Source organism: Sinohyriopsis cumingii, unplaced genomic scaffold (genome assembly GCF_028554795.1).
Source record: "Sinohyriopsis cumingii isolate HCF-2022 unplaced genomic scaffold, ASM2855479v2 utg001869l, whole genome shotgun sequence".
NCBI lineage: Eukaryota > Metazoa > Mollusca > Bivalvia > Unionida > Unionidae > Sinohyriopsis > Sinohyriopsis cumingii.
In genome coordinates, this window is record NW_028316075.1 from 472,432 (window position 1) to 492,191 (window position 19,760).

The following is a 19,760-nucleotide window of genomic DNA, read 5'->3' on the forward strand; positions in this document are numbered from 1 at the left end:
ATCGACATCTTTTAGGACCTGAAAAACTCTTTCGAGTTGTTAGTGTCTGCGTAATGCTGGATTTCCTCTGCTTTGCAGTCCCACCAGCTATTTTTTATAATGCGTCGTTCTCTCTGGGCTTTGCTCTGCATGTGTTTGAAGCGATTATGTTTTGAGACTGAGTCAAAGTCGTTCTGCCATTCTATATAGGCCTCTCGCTTTTGTTGAAGGAGTATGCTTATCACTTCCTTATTTAAGTCAAAGCAGTCTTGGTGGACTTTTCTTTTGGGTCCTATGATGACCTTCGCAGACTCACTCAACATGTCCTTGAACTGGTTCAACTTTGAGGATGGCTCACCAGTCAGAGATCCATGCGCAGTCAGTAGGTTTTCGATAAGAGCTTGATATTGCTCTCTCACCTGCGGATGGTTCAACCTTGCAGTGTTGAAATTGATTTGGGTAAGATTCGTCTTTTTGCGCTATGGCAAGACAATGTTGAGATCGAGGATAACCCTGGTCCGTCCAGCACTCGGCTTCCTTCAAGGCTCTTGTTTTCCGTACATCGAGGACATCTCTGTTACCGACGATGATATAGTCGATCAGATGCCATTGTATGAATCTGGGATACATCCAGGTCACTTTATACTTGCTCTTCTGACGAATACGAGTGTGTTCATGATATATTATTCTCTGCACACATCGACAGTAGAAGCAGTCCATTCGTGTTCATTTTCCGATTCCATGCTGTCCCAATACTCCATTCCAGCTTTCGCAGTCGTGGCCCACTCGGGCGTTAAAATCACCAAGTACGACGAGCTTATCGCAAGCTTGGGTAGCTTTTACGAGGGCATCGAGACTTTCATAGTAAGGCTCCATGTCTTCTTCGCTGCTGGTCAATGTGGGGGCATACGAACTGATGATGTGGATATACCGCGACTTAGAGAGGGGTACTCGGAGTTGCATCAAGCGTTCATTCACATGCGAAGGAGCCAATGGGAACTGACACAAAAGTGCAGTACAAACGGCAAAACCGACTCCATAGATTCTTTGTTCATCTTTTGTTCGCAGACAGATCCTACATCGACTAGACGTGTCTTGCTAAGTCCGACAAGCCGCAAATCACTACGCTTTCTGACAGTAACTGCCATTAATGTATTTTTAACACTTCCCGCAACAGCCACGTTTCTGAGAAGACATTTCTTCAATGGAAATACATAAATCATTGCAAAACCCGAGATTTAATGATAAAAGGACTGGCATCAAATAATTGTTGTACATTTAATTTGCAACTTCAAAATGTCTCACAGCTTTCATTTCAAATTTGGATTCCTGACATTATTAATACAAAAATGTTTCGTTTATGAAGAAATAAAGAATCACCATAAAGTATGGATTTTTTTATTTTGGTTCAAGCTTCACGAGTTTCTGCTGTAAACTTACAGTAACATCTTTTAGGCTCTTTGAAACTTGTCAAATTTGAATAACAATGGATTTAAGTTTAACATTTTAACTATGATCAAAATGAATTGCCTTAAAGTTACTGAATCTTTCTTTGTACTTTATTTATCATTCTTCACTGGCTCCACATACCATGTAAACTAGCTTATAATTCAGGTCCAAATGCAAACTGCATAGACCCAGATCTGCTGTCACATAAAGTCATGGCAAATCTGAGTATACACAATTTGTTAGGAGTAACCAACAGAACAAACAATACAGACCCTAATTTGCCAGTGCATTATGTGACAGTATACTGTATTATGGTCCATATCGTTTTCAGTTGGACCAAACTTATTAGCAAGTCTATATATATATCTATTCTACTATCTATTTAATCTATCAATCTGTCCTATCTCGTAATAACATCCTGTCTTAATGACAGATGAGGTCCATATGGAAATCTTTGAGGCAATATTTACCCAAAATAAATATTACTTAACCTTTACGGGAGTTATTATTGTTGTTATTATTTCTTTCTCAGCATCAGACGACATTCTCATTACACATTTCCTTTCTTATCTTCTCTGGGTATAAATTCACCTATATATTCTTGCGTACATATTTTATTATCTGGTCTTAGATGGTGTACATTTTAACTGCTCACGGTTTCTGTCCTTTGTCCTTGGTTGTTTCTTTGTACAATAAACATATAAACATGCAATTACACAAATCAACCCATTCAGAACTATTTTTCAACAACTATTTTTATTTCTGACAACAAATTTGCACAAAACCAACATGTATATGTAGCTTATCTGGTACTTATTAATACTACTTCTCGTCTCTTTCTTTACTTTTTTCAATTATCTTACTCTTTGTTTGTAGATTCAAATAAATGTAAAAGTACAAGCATTCTCTGATCTTTCCCGTTAATTATTTGTTCTGCTGATGCAAATTCTTACCAACTTTTGTGTTCAGTATGTGTGTTAGGTTGTTTGTCTCTCTTACTGTCTGTCCGTCTCTCTATATATATATATACACAAAATAAATATATATATATATATATATATATACCACCCCAATCAGAATTATTTTTAGGTCATTAGGTCAATACAGATATTTTCCAGTATCAGCATCAAGTTGAAATAAACTAGTTGAAACATAATCAAGTTAAAGGTTTAATTCCTGTAGAAACAGCCATGTAAAGTTTTGCAAACATAACTGATTTTCTGTTTTATTTGTTTGTCTTGTCTATGTATTCTGTATTTGCCTGTGAAAAAGACTCATTAAAGATGACAAGCGCTCATGCTAGTTAGATACTATTTTCGCACTGATTGTTGTCAGTTTATTGCATTTATCTTTATCAATCCCTGACATGCGTAATTCCTTGCTGGATCCAGTCACTTGAAAGGATTGTTATTCGCCATATGATTTGTATTCTTTATATATATATATATATATATATATATATATATATATATATATATATATATATATATATATATATATATATATATATATATATATATATATATATATATATATATATATATATATATATATATATATATATATATATATATATATACACACACACACACTTCTCCAATGAGTTTTGCATAATAAAGTCTTTCTCAGATTCCCTGTGTGATTATCAGATATTTATAACCACAAGGTGGAAGATGATGCAGTGATGTGTAGTAAGGTTTTACTGCCAGATTAAATTTACTCTGAAGACAAAGCCTGGAAATGCAAAAATGAGAAGTGTAAAGGTCAAATAAAACAATTTTAATAAAAAAATTAAAAGAATATGACATCATAATATTCTGAACTGCTGACATTCGATATTATACCCTGACTGTAATTCAACTAAAGACAAGCTATCTTTTTTCAAAATCCACAATTGTGTGTAACAAAATAGTACAACCATTAAAAAGGTAAAGCTTTTTTGTACTGAAATTCTGCAGCATTTTGACACACTTGACCGTTTAATTAACCATCATACACTACCATATATTCTCACTGATAAGTTGAGTCCAAATAGAGACAACACAGACAATGATACGTCATTACATAATGCACCAGCCAATCTTTGCATGTACTGTTTGCTCTATTGATTACTCTTTAAAAAAAAACTGCATAGACCCTGCTCTGCCAATGCAGTATGTGATATCAGATCTGGGTCTGTGCGATTTGCAATTGGATTCAACTTTTAAGCAAATATACATGATACACACTGGAACGTTTTCCATAAATGATAACATATCCCACTTTCGACAAAACTAAGCAGTTCATTCAGGTAACAACTTTTTAATTTTGTTAAACATTCAGGAACCGGTATATGATGTTGAAATAGTGTAAAATGAAAAGTGCACTAGTTACAAAGGCTGCCAAAGTGTGACAGAAATTAATGAAATATATACACATATCAATTAAACATGACTGACATGGAAACATAGTCATATATTTATTAAACTTGACGAAGCACACTGATTTACTTTTAGCGCACCTGGCCTTGAAGTCAAGTTAGTTTATGGTTTGGTCTTAGTCCATAACTATTTATAACATCTCAAAACCAGTCTGCACATAATTTTACAGTGAGAATTTTAGCATCAAGGCATTCCAATTGATGCTGCTCCATCATCCAATACATCAACTAAACTATAACAGAAAAATCTTTAACAACTTGTTCTCAAAAACCACTTCACAGAATCTGTCCAAGTTTGAAAGATAGCACTGCAGCATTAAGGTCTTCAAGTCTGTAAAACATTCCAATCTTCCATTAAATATGGCTGCCATTACTAATAAAAGTGAACCTGTTAAATATCTCCTCAAAAAATGCCCTGATGATTTCTACAAATTTTAATGAAAAGCATGCTGGTGGAAAGGTCTTCAAAATTATTTCAAATGATGCCAATTTGCCATCAAATATACCACAATGACTGTAATGTTTATTTTTTTAAATTTAAATGATTTATTTTCAACTAACAAATATGAATTTAACCACATTTTAGAGCAAGCATGAAACCTTTATTGCCTCCCACATTTGTACAAATACTGATCCAGCATCAAATATGGCTACTGATAATAAGAAGAGTCCCTCGAAGGTCCTTATGCTCTCCTGTCTGAAAAGAATTTTCAGGAAATCAAGTTAAAACAATTTCTTAGGTGAAAACCCTATGTTGTTATGAACATCAGTTCTGGAGGAGAAGCAATAACAAGAATTTCAAGAAGATTTCCATAGTTCAGTGTAAGCTCAGTGTCATTTTCAGTTATGACCAATCAGACACCATCTTCCTATATAACCACATGTCAATATGACTTTCCATTTATGAGGAGTAGCAACAAGAAGATTTCAACATAGCTGCCATGGTGTCCATAATGTTCATCAGATTGGCACCATTCTCATTTAGTACCAGCTTGACATCATAGGTAGTCTTCTGGTTAATATGACTTTCCATCTGGGAGGAGATAGAATTTCAAGACAGTCACTATGGTGACCATAATGGATGACTAAGTCACACAATTATAATCTGAACCAACAAGATATCATTAGAAGTCTTCTGGTAAAAACTCCATGTTCACTTTCTGTTCAGGAGTAGTAGTGCTTAGCAAGATTTTCAGGATGGCAGCCATAGTGGCCATCATAGATATCAGATTTTTATTTACAATCAAAATAGACATTGTAAGAAATATTTCATTGAATAGTGTTAATATGACCATCTATCCATCCAAGAAGAGAAGCAGTAGTAAGATTTTCCAAATATATATGTGATGCCAATCCACCGTTAAAATATGGCTACCTTTCCTGTCAAGAGTTCTTTGAATGGCTGACACTCCTCTGTCCAAAAATGTAATAGCAAAATGTTCAACATGGCAAATATGCTTGTCCTATTGGAGTTAAGATCATTCCTTTCAGACCAACTAAACATCAATGTAAGTCTTCTGGTGAAAAAACCCATGTCAGCATGAACATCCATTCAAAAGGAATAATGATAAGATTTTCAAGATGGCCAACATGGTAGCCATATTGGATGTAAGATTGGCATCATTTTCATTTAGGACCAACTAGATATCATAAGAAGTTATTATGTGACAACCATGGGCAGATACAGCCTGTAATTTAAAAAAATGATTTATTTTCAAATGAGCACATTAGTGGCTATATTGGCTTACTGATTAACATTATTTTCATTCAGGACCAACTAGACATCATAATGATGAAAAATGTATGTTGATGTCACTTTCCAGGAGTAATGATAGCAAGACTTTAAAGATGACTGTCATTGTGGCCATACTGGATGTTGTTGTTGTTGTAGGGTTTAACGCTATTTTTCAGCACACGATAGGCTATACATGGCGGCCAGTATTAATGGTGGAGGAAGAACCCGGAAAAAACCCGGAAAGAACCACTGACCCACGAGAAGCTACTGGCAAGCTTTCTCACATATACACATTAGCCGAATCTGAGACTCAAACCCACACAGACAGAGGTGAGATGGCAGTGATCCGTAATGGAGAGCGCTTTAGACCACTCGGCCACACGGGGCCCCCATACTGGATGTAAGATTGGAAATATTTTTCATTTAGGTCAAACTAGATACTGCAATAAAGAACATCCTATGTTGATGTGACCATTCAGTTAGCAGGAGCAGCTATAACATTTTCAAGATTGCTGCTGCAGCAGCTATACTGGATACGTTTGAGTGGCACCATTTTCATTAAAGACCAACTAGACACCGCCCCTTGTCAATATGACTTACATTCATAAGGAACAGCAATAAGGTTTTTAAGATTGCAACCATTGAAGTCATATCAGACATCAGATTAATACAAGTTTCAGACCGCTCTGGTAGCCTAGTGGTTAGAGCATCCACCTCAGATGCGGAAGGTCATGGGTTCAATACTCAGCCAAGTCATATCAAAGACTTATAAAAATGGTACTAACAGCTGCCTCGCTTGGCTCTCAGCATTAAGAGGTCAGTGTTAGGACTGGTCAACCTGGTGTGTGGGTGTGTGATTTGGATTTTTAACATAGCTTTAACAATGTTTTAGTCATATTGCTATGATGTCTGCAGTGTGACAGTTTATAGTGATGTCTAGCACTGGGGCATCATGCTGCAGACATGTAACATGATGTCCCACCCAGTCACATTATGCATATACCAAGCCGACCAGTCCTAACACTAACCTGTTAATGCTGAGCAGCTGTTAGTACCATTTTTGTAAGTCTTTGCTACGACTCGACCGGGGATGAAACTCGCGACTTCCCACATCCAAGGCAGACACTCTCACCACTAGACCACCAGAGCGGTGGTAAGCCTGGTATTTTCATTTCAGACCAACTAGACCATATGAAGACAGTTGTATGTAAAGTTTAATGGCAATCATTCAAGAAGTTTAGGAGTAGCGATAACAAAACTCAGCAGGTTATTCCATAAACTTGTATAGTCAAAAAGGAAAACATTTATCTTAAACTAGAATCTCATGAAGGAACTGATGCTCTACTGTCTGAAAATAATTTCTATGAATTGGAGATCTAATTCAAGATAAAACCATTACTTCTTTTTACCTGAAACATATCTCTGATATTCTTGAGTGACAAAACTAATTTCCAATGTGGCAACTAGATTGGATGTGGCACCATTTTTATTTGCTACAAACTAGATACCATTAGAAGACTTTTAGTGAAAACTCCATGCCAATATGACCATCCATTCTTAATTTTCAATCTGTTCCTTGTGGCAACCATACTGGATGGCTGTGGGGTACAATTTCATTTAGGCCCAACTAGATATCATAAGATGTCTGTTGGTGAAAACCCTATGTCAATTTGACCATAATTTCTGAAGAAGCAGTGAAAACAAGCATTTAAAGGTGGCCATATTTAAGATCAGATCTGCATTATTTTCACTCAGGACCAGCACCACAATGTTTTCTGGTGAAAAGTTCATGTCCATATGACATTCCATAGAGGAACAGTTGCAACAAGATGATCTCAAGATGGCTGCTATGGTGACTATAATGGTGGCCAGACTGGCACCATTTTTATTTGGGACCAACTAGATATTATTAGTCTTCTGGTGAAAACCCAGTGTGTAATGACTTTCTGTTTAGAACAAGTAGCAATAACATTTTTAAGATGGCTGCCATTGTGGCTATACTGGATGTCAGATTTTTTTAAGAACAAACTAGACATCATAAGATGTCTTTAAGTGTAAACCCCATGTTGATATGACCATCCATTCTGGATGTGTATCCGTGATGGCCGTATTGGATGTCCGAGTGTCACCATTTTTATTCAGGACCAAGTGGATATCATAAGATGTCTTTAATAAAAAAAATCCATGTCCCTACTTTCCATTCTGAAGTAATGATAACAAAATTTTCAAGATAACTTCATTGGTAGCCATACTGGATGTAATATCAGAACTAATTTAATGTAGCACAAACTATACATCATAAGAAACCTTTTAGTGAAACTCAATGTTAATATGACCATCCATTCAGAAGGTGTAGCTATAACAAGATTTTCAAGATGCACAATCCGACAGCATTATTGCATGTCTTCGTAGATCATTGTCACTTAGGCCCAACAAGACATTGGGATGAATGTGCATGTAAAGTTTCATGGCAATCCTACAAGCAGTAAGAAGGAGCAGAAGTAACAAGCTTGCGCTAAAGGACAGATGGAAGACAGACATCAGGTCATCCCATAAATGCTTCTAATCTATGACCAGTACAGATAACAAGTCACTCACCAGAATTTGACCACCTTTGTCAGAAGCATCCTGGCATAATGACCTTTCAATATTGGACAACTGTTGTTGCTGTCTGGTATCAAAAACGAATGAAGATCCAAAACCTGAGAAACCTTGAAAGAGCTGTTTTATAGACAACTGAATAAAAAAGAATTGGTTGAATTTCAAACAGAAAACATCCAGCAGACTGATTTGGCAAGCTCCTCTTAAACTTGTTTATTAGGCAGATGTCAGAAGGGGAGTGAATTCCTACCCATTTGGGTCTTTTCCTTGTGATCATAAAATGTGTAAGTGCTATGTTATATTTAATGACAAATAAAGTAATACTTGTATATGGGTTTTGAAAAGTTTACCTAAATGGGGGCGGGTATCGTGCTATTGATGCAAGAACCATTTTTCTTCTTTCCATCAGTTAACCTGAAGTCTGATCTTAAGACCCCAAAATCAAGAGGCTTCTTTCTTACCCAATGTGCATGCCATCCACAAAGTTTGATTGAGGTATGTGATGCAAAACTAAAGTTATTGTGTGGAAACAACTTTTTTTAATTTAGTCATTGACCTTGACTTTTTGCCTCCAAAATTTATGTTTCTTTCTAACCCCAAGTGCAAACCATCCAGTTCAGTAAAAACAGATGATGGAGACTGAGTTCTCCAATTTACTGTACAGAAACCATTTTTTTCTTCTTTCAATCACAATTATTCTGGCCTAGGACTTTATCAGCCCAACATGTGTATGGTTCTTACTGATCGCAAATGCAAATTGTCCTAACAGTTTGGTAACTGTTGATGTAAAACTTACACTGTCCTTTACAGCAAGTATCATTGTATTATATTTATGACATGCAAACAGGAGCAATATTGAAAGTCTATTTACATGTAGAATCTATCCAAAATTGAAAATTGCTCATAGTGATTGACATACAAAGAATGTGTTTTCTTGATGATGGATTATCTGATTATGTCTATCATCAAAAATAATTTAAATATTGATGTGTGCTGATTATAAAATACCTTTCATCAGTGTACAAATTTGTAGCAAAAATTAAACTGTGCATTTGTCAAAAATAAGAAAGTAAATTGGGCCCAAAAGAACCAGAATATAATCAATAATGATGATGCTCCCCTCTTCAATAATAGTCTACAACAGCCACTGTAAACATTGATTATCATGCAGAAAATTAAATCAGACTAAAGTGATCTGACCAACAGAATGATGGTCTATGCTACAAATCCATAAGAATGGGAATGTTCTGTGATATTAAAGTAGATGTACTATCATAATGTGTTCATAGAAACCAGAGATTAAATTTTTTTTCTCTTTCAAATCATTGTTTTTAAAAATCTGCTTCAGAAGGTTGTATCACTGTCGATCACAATAAGGCAGGTTTTATTGGGTGGAAGTCACAGGCTTGAGTAAACCTTGCAGTGACAGCTGGTATGACTACCATTACAAGCACAGTTCATCTCACCTCTGTCTGCGGCGGTTCGAGTCTAAGATTCAGCCAATGTGGGTATGTGAGAAAGCTTGCCAGTAGCTTCTCGTGGGTCGGTGGTTCTTTCCGGGGTTCTGGTTCTCTGGTTCTTCCTCCACCATTAATACTGGCCACCATGTATAGCCTATCATGTGCTGCAAAATGGCGTTAAATCCAACAACAACAACAACAACAACAAGCACAGTTCATGTATCATTAATGACTTGATCTAAACCTTGTAGTGACAGCTGGTATGACTACCATTACAAGCACAGTTCATGCATCATTAACAACTTGATCTCAACCTTGTAGTGACAGCTGGTATGACTACCATTACAAGCACAGTTCATGTATCATTAACAACTTGATCTAACCTTGTAGTGACAGCTGGTATGACTACCATTACAAGCACAGTTCATGTATCATTAACAACTTGATCTAAACCTTGTAGTGACAGCTGGTATGACTACCATTACAAGCACAGTTCATGTATCATTAATGACTTGATCTAAACCTTGTAGTGACAGTTGGTATGACTACCATTACAAGCACAGTTCAAGTATCATTAATGACTTGATCTAAACCTTGTAGTGACAGTTGGTATGACTACCATTACAAGCACAGTTCATCTATCATTAACGACTTGATCTAAACCTTGTAGTGACAGCTGGTATGACTACCATTACAAGCACAGTTCATGTATCATTAACAACTTGATCTAAACCTTGTAGTGACAGCTGGTATGACTACCATTACAAGCAGAGTTCATGTATCATTAACAACTTGATCTAAACCTTGTAGTGACAGCTGGTATGACTACCATTACAAGCACAGTTCATGTATCATTAACGACTTGATCTAAACCTTGTAGTGACAGTTGGTATGACTACCATTACAAGCACAGTTCATCTATCATTAACGACTTGATCTAAACCTTGTAGTGGCAGCTGGTATGACTACCATTACAAGCACAGTTCATGTATCATTAACAACTTGATCTAAACCTTGTAGTAGCAGTTGGTATGAGTACCATTACAAGCACAGTTCATGTATCATTACTGACTTGATCTAAACCTTGTAGTGACAGCTGGTATGACTACCATTACAAGCACAGTTCATGTATCATTAATGACTTGATCTAAACCTTGTAGTGACAGCTGGTATGACTACCATTACAAGCACAGTTCATGTATCATTAACAACTTGATCAGCCACTACACTTATGGCCTCACAGTTGAATCATTTAATTCCTACACTGATTCATAAAAATACAGTTAAAATGATGAGGGAAATTCTCACAATAACATGAAGTACATTAATATGTAAAGTTTACCACTGAATAAATGTATTTATTCCTTTACTACTGAATAAATGTATTTATTACCTTTACTACTGAATACATGTATTTATTCCTTTACTACTGAATAAATGTATTTATTTTAACTTACAACTGGAATTTTTGCACAGAATATGATACACAGTACCAATAGCATGAAAAGATCTGTGATCATAACCTAAACACAAATACTGAACCTATGTTAGTAAAGTATAAAATGTCTGTCACAGTGACCTCCTTTTTTGTAAGTGTGTAGCAGAAAATAAAATGCATCAAATTACATCCTATTTTTATGATTTTATCATAACACCCAGTAAATGAACTTTAAAAACAAAACTTTAACTAAGTTATTTAAGCATGAAATAAAGGTTTTAGAGAATGCTTTTTGCAGTAAGTGTCTGGTATTAAAAAATGTATTCTCTCACCAAGTTTCAGGATTCAAAGTACGAAGCTTACAGCATGCCTGAAACTCATAGTCGTGAGCTCAGTGCACATTAGGCACCAAATGTAACCCAAGCTAGTTAAGTTAAAAATATGAGCCATAACGACTTGGTTCCACAATCTGGGCATAACACTCATCAAGATGCATATCCTCACCAAGTTTGATGATTCTAAATAGGATAGTATGTACACAGTATGCTACAAACTGATCTGATCATGATCTAAACACAAAAACTTAACCTAAGCCAGTACAATGTAAAATGTAGGTTACAGTGACCTTTTGTTGTACTGGTGTGGTACTAATAGAGATAAACGAAATAATTTACTTTAATGATTCTAGCATAAACTGTACTTGAGAAATAAACATAAATGCACAAAAGACAGTAAAGCATGAAATATGGCCCACAATGACCCACTTTGTGATGATGCTGTAGTACTCACTAAGATGCATCCTCTCACCATGTTTCATGATTCCATTCATAACAGTAAGTAGCCTGGGTTAAAAAAACAACTGGTTATGAGCTAAAACAGAAACTTAACATAAGTAAAATATGAAATGTAGGTCACAATGACCTTCTTTTTTTGTATGTGTGTGGTACAAGCACATGTTTACAATCATATGTTTTGATGATTCTAGCATGACTAGATCATCGAAAATAAACAAAATTTAACCAAAGTCACTTAAGTATGAAACACTGGAAATGGTGGCCCATACTGAAAGTTAGACAGTTAATTTAGGACAGACTAGACTTCTTTATAACAAGCCTACTGGTCAAAACCCATTGTCCAAATGACCTTCCATTTAGAAGGAATAGGGATAACAAGATTTTCAAAAGGGCTGCTGTTATATGACTTTCCATTTAGGCTATAGTGGAATTTTGAGCATAAACAATTTCATTTAAGACAAACGAGAACATGGAATGAATATCTGGGTAAAGTGTCATGGCAATCCTCCAAGTAGTTTAGGAGCAGCAACAATAAACTTGTACTAATAGAGAAAACATGCCATCCCATAACCTCTTCTGGTATATGACCAGTACAGCTAAAATTTCCAATTATGCTTCTGTTCATAAGAGACAAAAAATTTCATCCCAATGGACCCCTGCAACTCTCAAGATGGGATCTGTTTGATTCATCATATAACATCCAAGGTTTTTCTGATTATAAATCTGCCTGATTAAGTAGCTGTCTAACACCATGTCTATTTCTACTATGTAACATGTAAAAATTCACAATGTTACAATGTCACTTTCTTTTAACCAAGTTTCATAAATAATTTCACCTTAAACTGAAATCCCACTGTAAAAATAAAATTTGATTTTTAAAAAACTGCTGTGTTATTTAGTAGGCATGGTTATCTGGGATTTAGGAATTCATTAAAAAAGATATTAACTATCTTCCAGTCTACTAATATACATACAAACAAGTCTGTCATGGATACTCAAGTTGTCCTTGATGGACTGGTCTCCTTTATACAGCAATGGAGATGTCAGGTAAGGTAAATATCACTAAATGTACATGCTAATTAATTCTAAATACAAGCTGAGCATTATATAAATTAACAACATTGAGCAAATATTAAAAATAATTTAACTAAATATTAATATTAGCTATTTTTATAATTTAATTGACACAAATGATAATTTCATTAAATCAAATGATAATTTCATTGATACAATTCATTGATACAAATGATAACTGAACTATTGATAATTGATACAAAGGCTTGTTCTTGATCATTACAATTACATGAAACATTTATTTGTCTTGTTGTGGGTTAAAGTTTTCATATCAGCACATCAGTAGCTGCTATAGGATTCTGTCTGCATTGCATCAACATGCTTCCACACACATATAAAAAAACACAAGTAATTTCAATCATTCTCATTAAAGAAGGAAATAAATGTTTAAAATCTTAAAAACATGCTACTTGCTAAGACAATGCATATTTTATTTGTACTTTTGTAAATAAACAAAACAAAAAAATATTATGTTATAAAGTGCTTAAAAATGAGTCCAAATGTGACTAGTGTTAAATCCAACACAAAAAATAAGGACCTTCAAGTGACCTCAAATACTGGTTAAGTAACCCTCTCAGCTATGAGTAACATCTGTTTTTACACCACTGCATAACTGAGAAAGAAAAAGCACTGGCTTTCAAGAATTGTTCAACAGTGTACACATTCGAACAGAACAATGATCAATTAAGCTATTGCCACAATTTATATTAGTTATGTATTTTTTTCCATTTAATCAACTCATTACTCACCAATTACAACATGGCTCTTTTTGAAAGGTTAATGTCTCCCTTAATATTATGCCTTATGTACAGTCATCATAGTCACATGTCAAGTGAAACACCTCTAATCTCTATATTTTCCTTTCATATCATATATAATTTCAACATCATTTTCTTAAAGGCCATTTTCTTCCTTTCAAATCTCAAGTCAGATAGGTACAACTTGACTCTTTCAAGAACACAGTGTCTTTACTTAGATAAATATTTATGTTGTAGAGTTCACAGACAGTCCCATTACCATGAAGACTGGTTCTAGTGTAGTGCCCCTCTTTGCTATATTCTCTAATTTTGCAACCCTATCTCTGTATGATACAACATTATCTGGCATTCTAACTGTTAAACAGTCAAAATAACAGACTGTACTGGCTTTTAGCACTGGTATCACCTGCTGCAGCAGAAAGCCAGCATAATGAATTTTATCCTAGAGCAACTGTCCAATCAGTTAAATCCTGTTTTCTTAAGTGTTTTTAGGTTCAATACATAGCATGTAGTCACAGTATCAATAGATTTGTGTGTGAGTCTGCAAGTATGTATGTGTGTGTGTGTGTATATATATATATATATATATATATATATATATATATATATATATATATACACACATATACACATACATATACACACGCACACTCAGAGCTTAAATATTACTATTTCTCATACAGCATTCAATTGGGAATTCAAAACAAACTGTCTGATTACTGTGTACGCTCAGTACAGACTGAGACTCGCAACAGCTGGACATCATTCAACTCATTTCATCAATTCAATATTAAATCATTACCCAACTGAGATCCTCCATATATGCAAATAAACATCTTTTGACAACAAACTTTCGATTTTATCAGAAAAGTCATGCTAATTACAATGCTTCGGAATACCCACTGTAACAACAGGTCAGCTAATTAGCATAGAGCTTTATTATACAGTAACATGAACACAAAATATGTGGAGTTTCAGAATAAATAGGTGGCAAGAACAGCAGTATACATGTAACAACTATTGTTTCAAGATGCTCAAATATAAACAGTGGTCAGCACAACTTTATCCAGGAAAATTTGCAATTTTCTTTGCACCCCAACTTTAAACAAATTTTGGCAGGATGCTATAACATCCTGGCAGAAAATTTAGGTGGAAAACTTTTGGAAACAAATTATGCTGACTTCCAAATCAAACCTCTTTGGTTTAACAATAACATTAATGTCACAGGCACATACATTTTTGTAAGAAGAATATATTACAAAGATATCACTTGGAATTGTAGATCATACAGGGAAATTTTTATCTCGAGAAAATAATTTTAACAATATATGCAAAGAAACTTTTATAGTGTCAAGGTATCATAAAAGTGGGAAAGAAAATATATTTAAAATAATTATCAATTAAATTAAAATTTTGTGATATACTCATCTGTAAACTGAATACGAAACATTTTAGAAAATATTATTACAAGTTGTCAATATTTGTACAAAATAAACTCATTTAAGAATTAAATATCGTATTATCGACAAAAAAAATTTGAAATTATTTAAACATTCCACATTCATATGATTGAAGATGAACATTTGTTCTATATGCTCAGTCACTTATGATTCAATACTTCAGTGATTCCAGATCCAACTAATTCACTGAACTTTCACACCTATCACCTTACTAACAGTCTGGAATTGTATTCATTTTGCAAAAATTCACCAGAAACATTCAATCATTTAAATTAAAGATGCAATAAAACTGCCTCTTTCTGCAATACTTGCTGCCTTGGGTTAGGAATAACTGTCAACTTATTTAACATCTTAATTTCACTGCCAAAATGATCATTTTATGTGAAACTAACTAATGTATTTATATATTGTAAAGCACTGATCCCAAGGCTCCTCAACTCAGTTACTGTCTCTTCTTGTCTGATTTATTATGAAAAATATTTCAATGATTTGTCTTATTTATTTTTTTATTAACTTTTGATATATTCTTTAAAATTATTGAAAATATACTGCTGGTCTAAAATGAAATAAACTGTAATTGTGTGCAACATTTTAGGAATTTTAATGACTGAACATTCCATGAAGGCTGGTTTTATTTTTTCTCTTTATCTTGCCTTGTATTTATTAAATTTGTATTCAATCTTGCAATTTAGTTCTAAAATCCATCTACACTTTCCCAATTTGCATTCATAACCAATCACACAACTGTGATAAAAAAAATCATCTACACTGTGCCAATTCATATGAAATCACACAACTGTGGTGTAAAACACATCTACACTTTGCCAATTCATATGCAATCACAAAAGTTTTGTTTGAATCCCATCTAGACATTTCCAATTCAAGTGCAATCACACAACTGTGGTGTCAGACCCACTTACACTTTGCCAGTTCATGTGCAATCATACAATTATGATGTAAAACCCATCTGCACTTTACAACTTTCTTTGCAATCATACAGTTGTTGTGTAAAACCTATTTATCCTGCACCAATTTGCATGAAATAACACACTTTCATTTTAAAACCATCTACACTTTCGAAATTTATATGCAATCACACAACTTGGTGTAAAATCCATGTACACTTCCCAATTGCAAGCATTCACACAATATAGGTTTAAAACCCATCTACACTTCCCAATTTGCTCACATTCACAAAATTTAAGTGTAAAACCCATCTACACTTCAACAATTTGCATGCACTCACACAATTTAGGTGTAAAATCCATCGTCACTTCCACAATTTGCATACAGTCACACAACCTAGGTGTAAAACCCATCTACACTTCTACAATTTGCATGCACTCACACAATTTAGATACAAAATCCATCAACACTTCCACAATTTGCATGCATTCACACAATTTAGATATAAAATCCATCTACACTTCCACAATTTGCATGCATTCCCACAATTATGGTGTAAAACCGATATACTCTTTCTTAACTTGTATGTAACCACAACATTTTGATCCAAAGATGTAAGTTTGCTTAATATCATTTCAAATGAAACCTCATTAACTTTAAAACATAACCAAGCACAATATTTATAATAAATGGTTCAATAAATAGTTAAGTGAAGAATTCAAATGTTTAAAAATGTATCCTTCCTGTATGAGATCAAACGGCTATATTTTCTGGATTCAATAGTAAGCAACATCAAGGTGACAGGATAAAATAAAATTATCATTTTGGGTAACATCAATCAAGAGCAAAAATCTAGTAACATACAATGATTGGAACATATAGAACTAAGTTTAAGAATGAACAATCCCTGTATTATATGAGGTGGAAGAGTATAAAAAGTAACCTAATAATGAGGGATCCATTATATAACTTGACATGCAAGCAATACTTATCATTACTGCATGGAAAAACCATTAAAGACATCAACTGTTAACTTACACACACACAAATCTTCCCATGAATACATTAAAGCTTAAGCATGCAAAAATCATGGTAAAAAATGAATTTAACTAAACAGGTGTTGATTAATGTGACCAACTCTATGATCAATGCTGGAGTTATTCCCCTTGACTAGGTACACTCTCTTGGCTAGGTGTGCTGGCTGTCGAGTCTTGACCTTCTCTGACAAAAGTGTCATCGGGTTCCAAAATTTCTATGAGGTAGGAAATTTTCTTGGACCTTATAATGCTGAATGTGTTGTCAAATCTCACCACATCTGGGAAAGAAAAATGGTTGTTTAAATAGAAGAAATGTAGCAACATTGCACACGAGTGTTTGAATATTACATATATAAATGGAACCATGCTATACTGGTGGTTGACCTGTGATGGACTGGAACCACAGCCATAACCCTAAGGTTTGAAAAACAATTTGCATTCTAATGCCGTAAGACCCAAATCACATATCTATGATGCCATAGTGAAAATGGATTGATTATACTTGGTGACACTGATACAACAGGTATCAAAGAAATAATCCTGCCAGTAATTACAGTATCAGAAAACAATGGCACCAGTTTCTTAATAATTAAAAACATTTGTATTTGTTAGAGTTTAACAAGACATCAGCACAATAATGGTTATATGCTGCAAATTTAAAGTTAAGTCTTATAAATGCTACTATAAGAATTGCAAAACAAAGATAAACTGTTCCAAATAGATGTAAACTGGAAGTAATAAAAAAATAAAAAAAGGGAAATATGTTACAATGTGACAAAAGATATATAAAATAAAACAACAAAGGGAAATTTTTTAAAAATATTATGTCCAGATTTGTTCAATAATCTTCCCTTGAAAACATCTAACATTTTCTCAGCATAACGAAGTTTCTTCTCTAAGCTCTCATACATGAATTCTATCTCACTGGGTAGAATTGATATATAAGACAGGCATGTATGGCCATGATAGGATGAACTGATTTATTTTATTATGAAAAATGAAATGATTTGCCAAAGACATTTTAAAATCGAAATAAATCAATCATTATTTTAGAGGATTCTGATAACAAAGGTGAAGATCTGTGAATATATAATTTTGTAGCATTTGCAGGACTATGTTTTGCTGCTTGTAGGTGAGAAGGAATTCATATGCCAAAAGGTGGAATAGTTGTTGTTGTACGGTTTAACGCCATTTTTCAGCGTACGATAGGCTATACATGGCGGCCATTATTAATGGTGGAGGAAGGACCCGGAAAGAACCACCGATCCATGAGAAGCTACTGGCAAGCCTTCTCACATACCCACATTGGCTGAATCTGAGACAGAGGTGAGATGGCAGTGATCTGTAATGGAGAGCGCTTTAGACCACTCGGCCACTCGGGGCCCAAAAGGTGGAATAAAATTTGGTTTTTGACTGCCCATTGTTTTGGTATTTATGCCTACATTATATGAATCATCAGATGGATCAAAGGATAATCTGGAATTAGACTAGAAAGCCAATTTCATTTGTCTGAGATAAAGTAATGATTCATTGTCCTCAGTCTACCAAAGGGGAAGTTATAAATGATCCCAGAATATTTTTGTATCTGATCAAGCATCTGTAAGCAAGATTTACAAGCTGTTGCACACACACTGGAGCTATAGTCATGCTTACATCCTACTGAAGTTTTGCATCACTTTGTGTTAGCCAGTACTCAAATTAAATCAACTGCCTGATATCTGTCCTAGATGTATCTGTTCAAAAGGACAGTTAGTTTTAAAAACAAGACTAAAAAATGTGCTCTCATCCATAGCATGGACAAAGGAACTCTCAAGAAAGAGTTTTGGGTCATCAAGAATTTTATGTAATTAAAATAAGTGCATACAGTTTTAAATGTCTCAAATTTAAACCCATTTTTTTCTGCCCATGACATCAGTAAGTTTCAAGTTCACAAATTCTATTGAAAATATTTAGTAGTTTATTGAGATTTGCATCAGGTAAGTTTCAGAAGTTGATAGTGAATATCATTCAGTCCTGCTGAAGTGTCATGGGCTCCATCAAGTGGGACTTGTAGCTCCCTGCAAGTGAAAGTTTAATTTGAATCTTCAGTATTAGCTGATTTGAAATATAAAGGAACCTATTATTAGGTTCTTAACATTGCGGATGTTTTCAGAATAGTTCTTATCGAAGAAATTTTGAAAGAACATTTTGGTCCATGCATTTGAAATTTCTAGTATGGTAATGTCCACTTCATCAGATTTTTACAAATGTCTGAAACAACTACTTTTTATATTTACCAATGATTCTCCAGACATTATTCCATACTGATTTAACAGAGCAAGAATTCAACCTAGAGGCTCATATCTCCATGTTTTTCTCGCTCTTTCTAAGAAGTTTAACTCAACATATATAGTATTTAATCTGATTTTCAGGGACCTTTTTCCACGGCAAGTACCATCAAACAATGATCTGTTGACATGTATAGTTCTGGGTATTGTGTCCTCAGTAAAATCCTGGATGTTATCTTTGTGAAAAAAGGTATTGCATCTGTAATGATTTTTAAATGATCATATGTCAAATTTTTTTGACAAAAGAACTTAAAATATTTCCTAATCTGCTATGTTCATTTCCATCTTTGCCCTAGCAATGGGTTGGGTGGAATTATTACTTA

At 34.3% G+C, this 19,760-nt stretch overlaps 1 protein-coding gene and 1 long non-coding RNA gene across 2 annotated transcripts in view; both read right to left on the reverse strand.

The window, feature by feature from the left end:
- Positions 1 to 3,186: 3,186 nt before the first annotated feature.
- LOC149771424 (uncharacterized) lies at positions 3,187 to 14,304 on the reverse strand. Its single transcript, XR_016418292.1, has 2 exons — positions 10,027 to 14,304; positions 3,187 to 9,887 (listed from the first exon to the last, which is right to left on the reverse strand). It is a non-coding gene; the product is annotated as an uncharacterized LOC149771424 (long non-coding RNA).
- A 40-nt stretch (positions 14,305 to 14,344) lies between these two features.
- The window catches only part of LOC149771425 (SEC14-like protein 2), a 51,777-nt gene continuing 46,361 nt past the window's right edge, over positions 14,345 to 19,760 (reverse strand). The window contains exon 12 of the mRNA XM_089948470.1: positions 14,345 to 17,388. Within this exon, the coding sequence (XP_089804596.1) occupies positions 17,231 to 17,388 (158 nt within the window). The 3' untranslated portion in view covers positions 14,345 to 17,230. The remainder of the gene's footprint in view (positions 17,389 to 19,760) is intronic.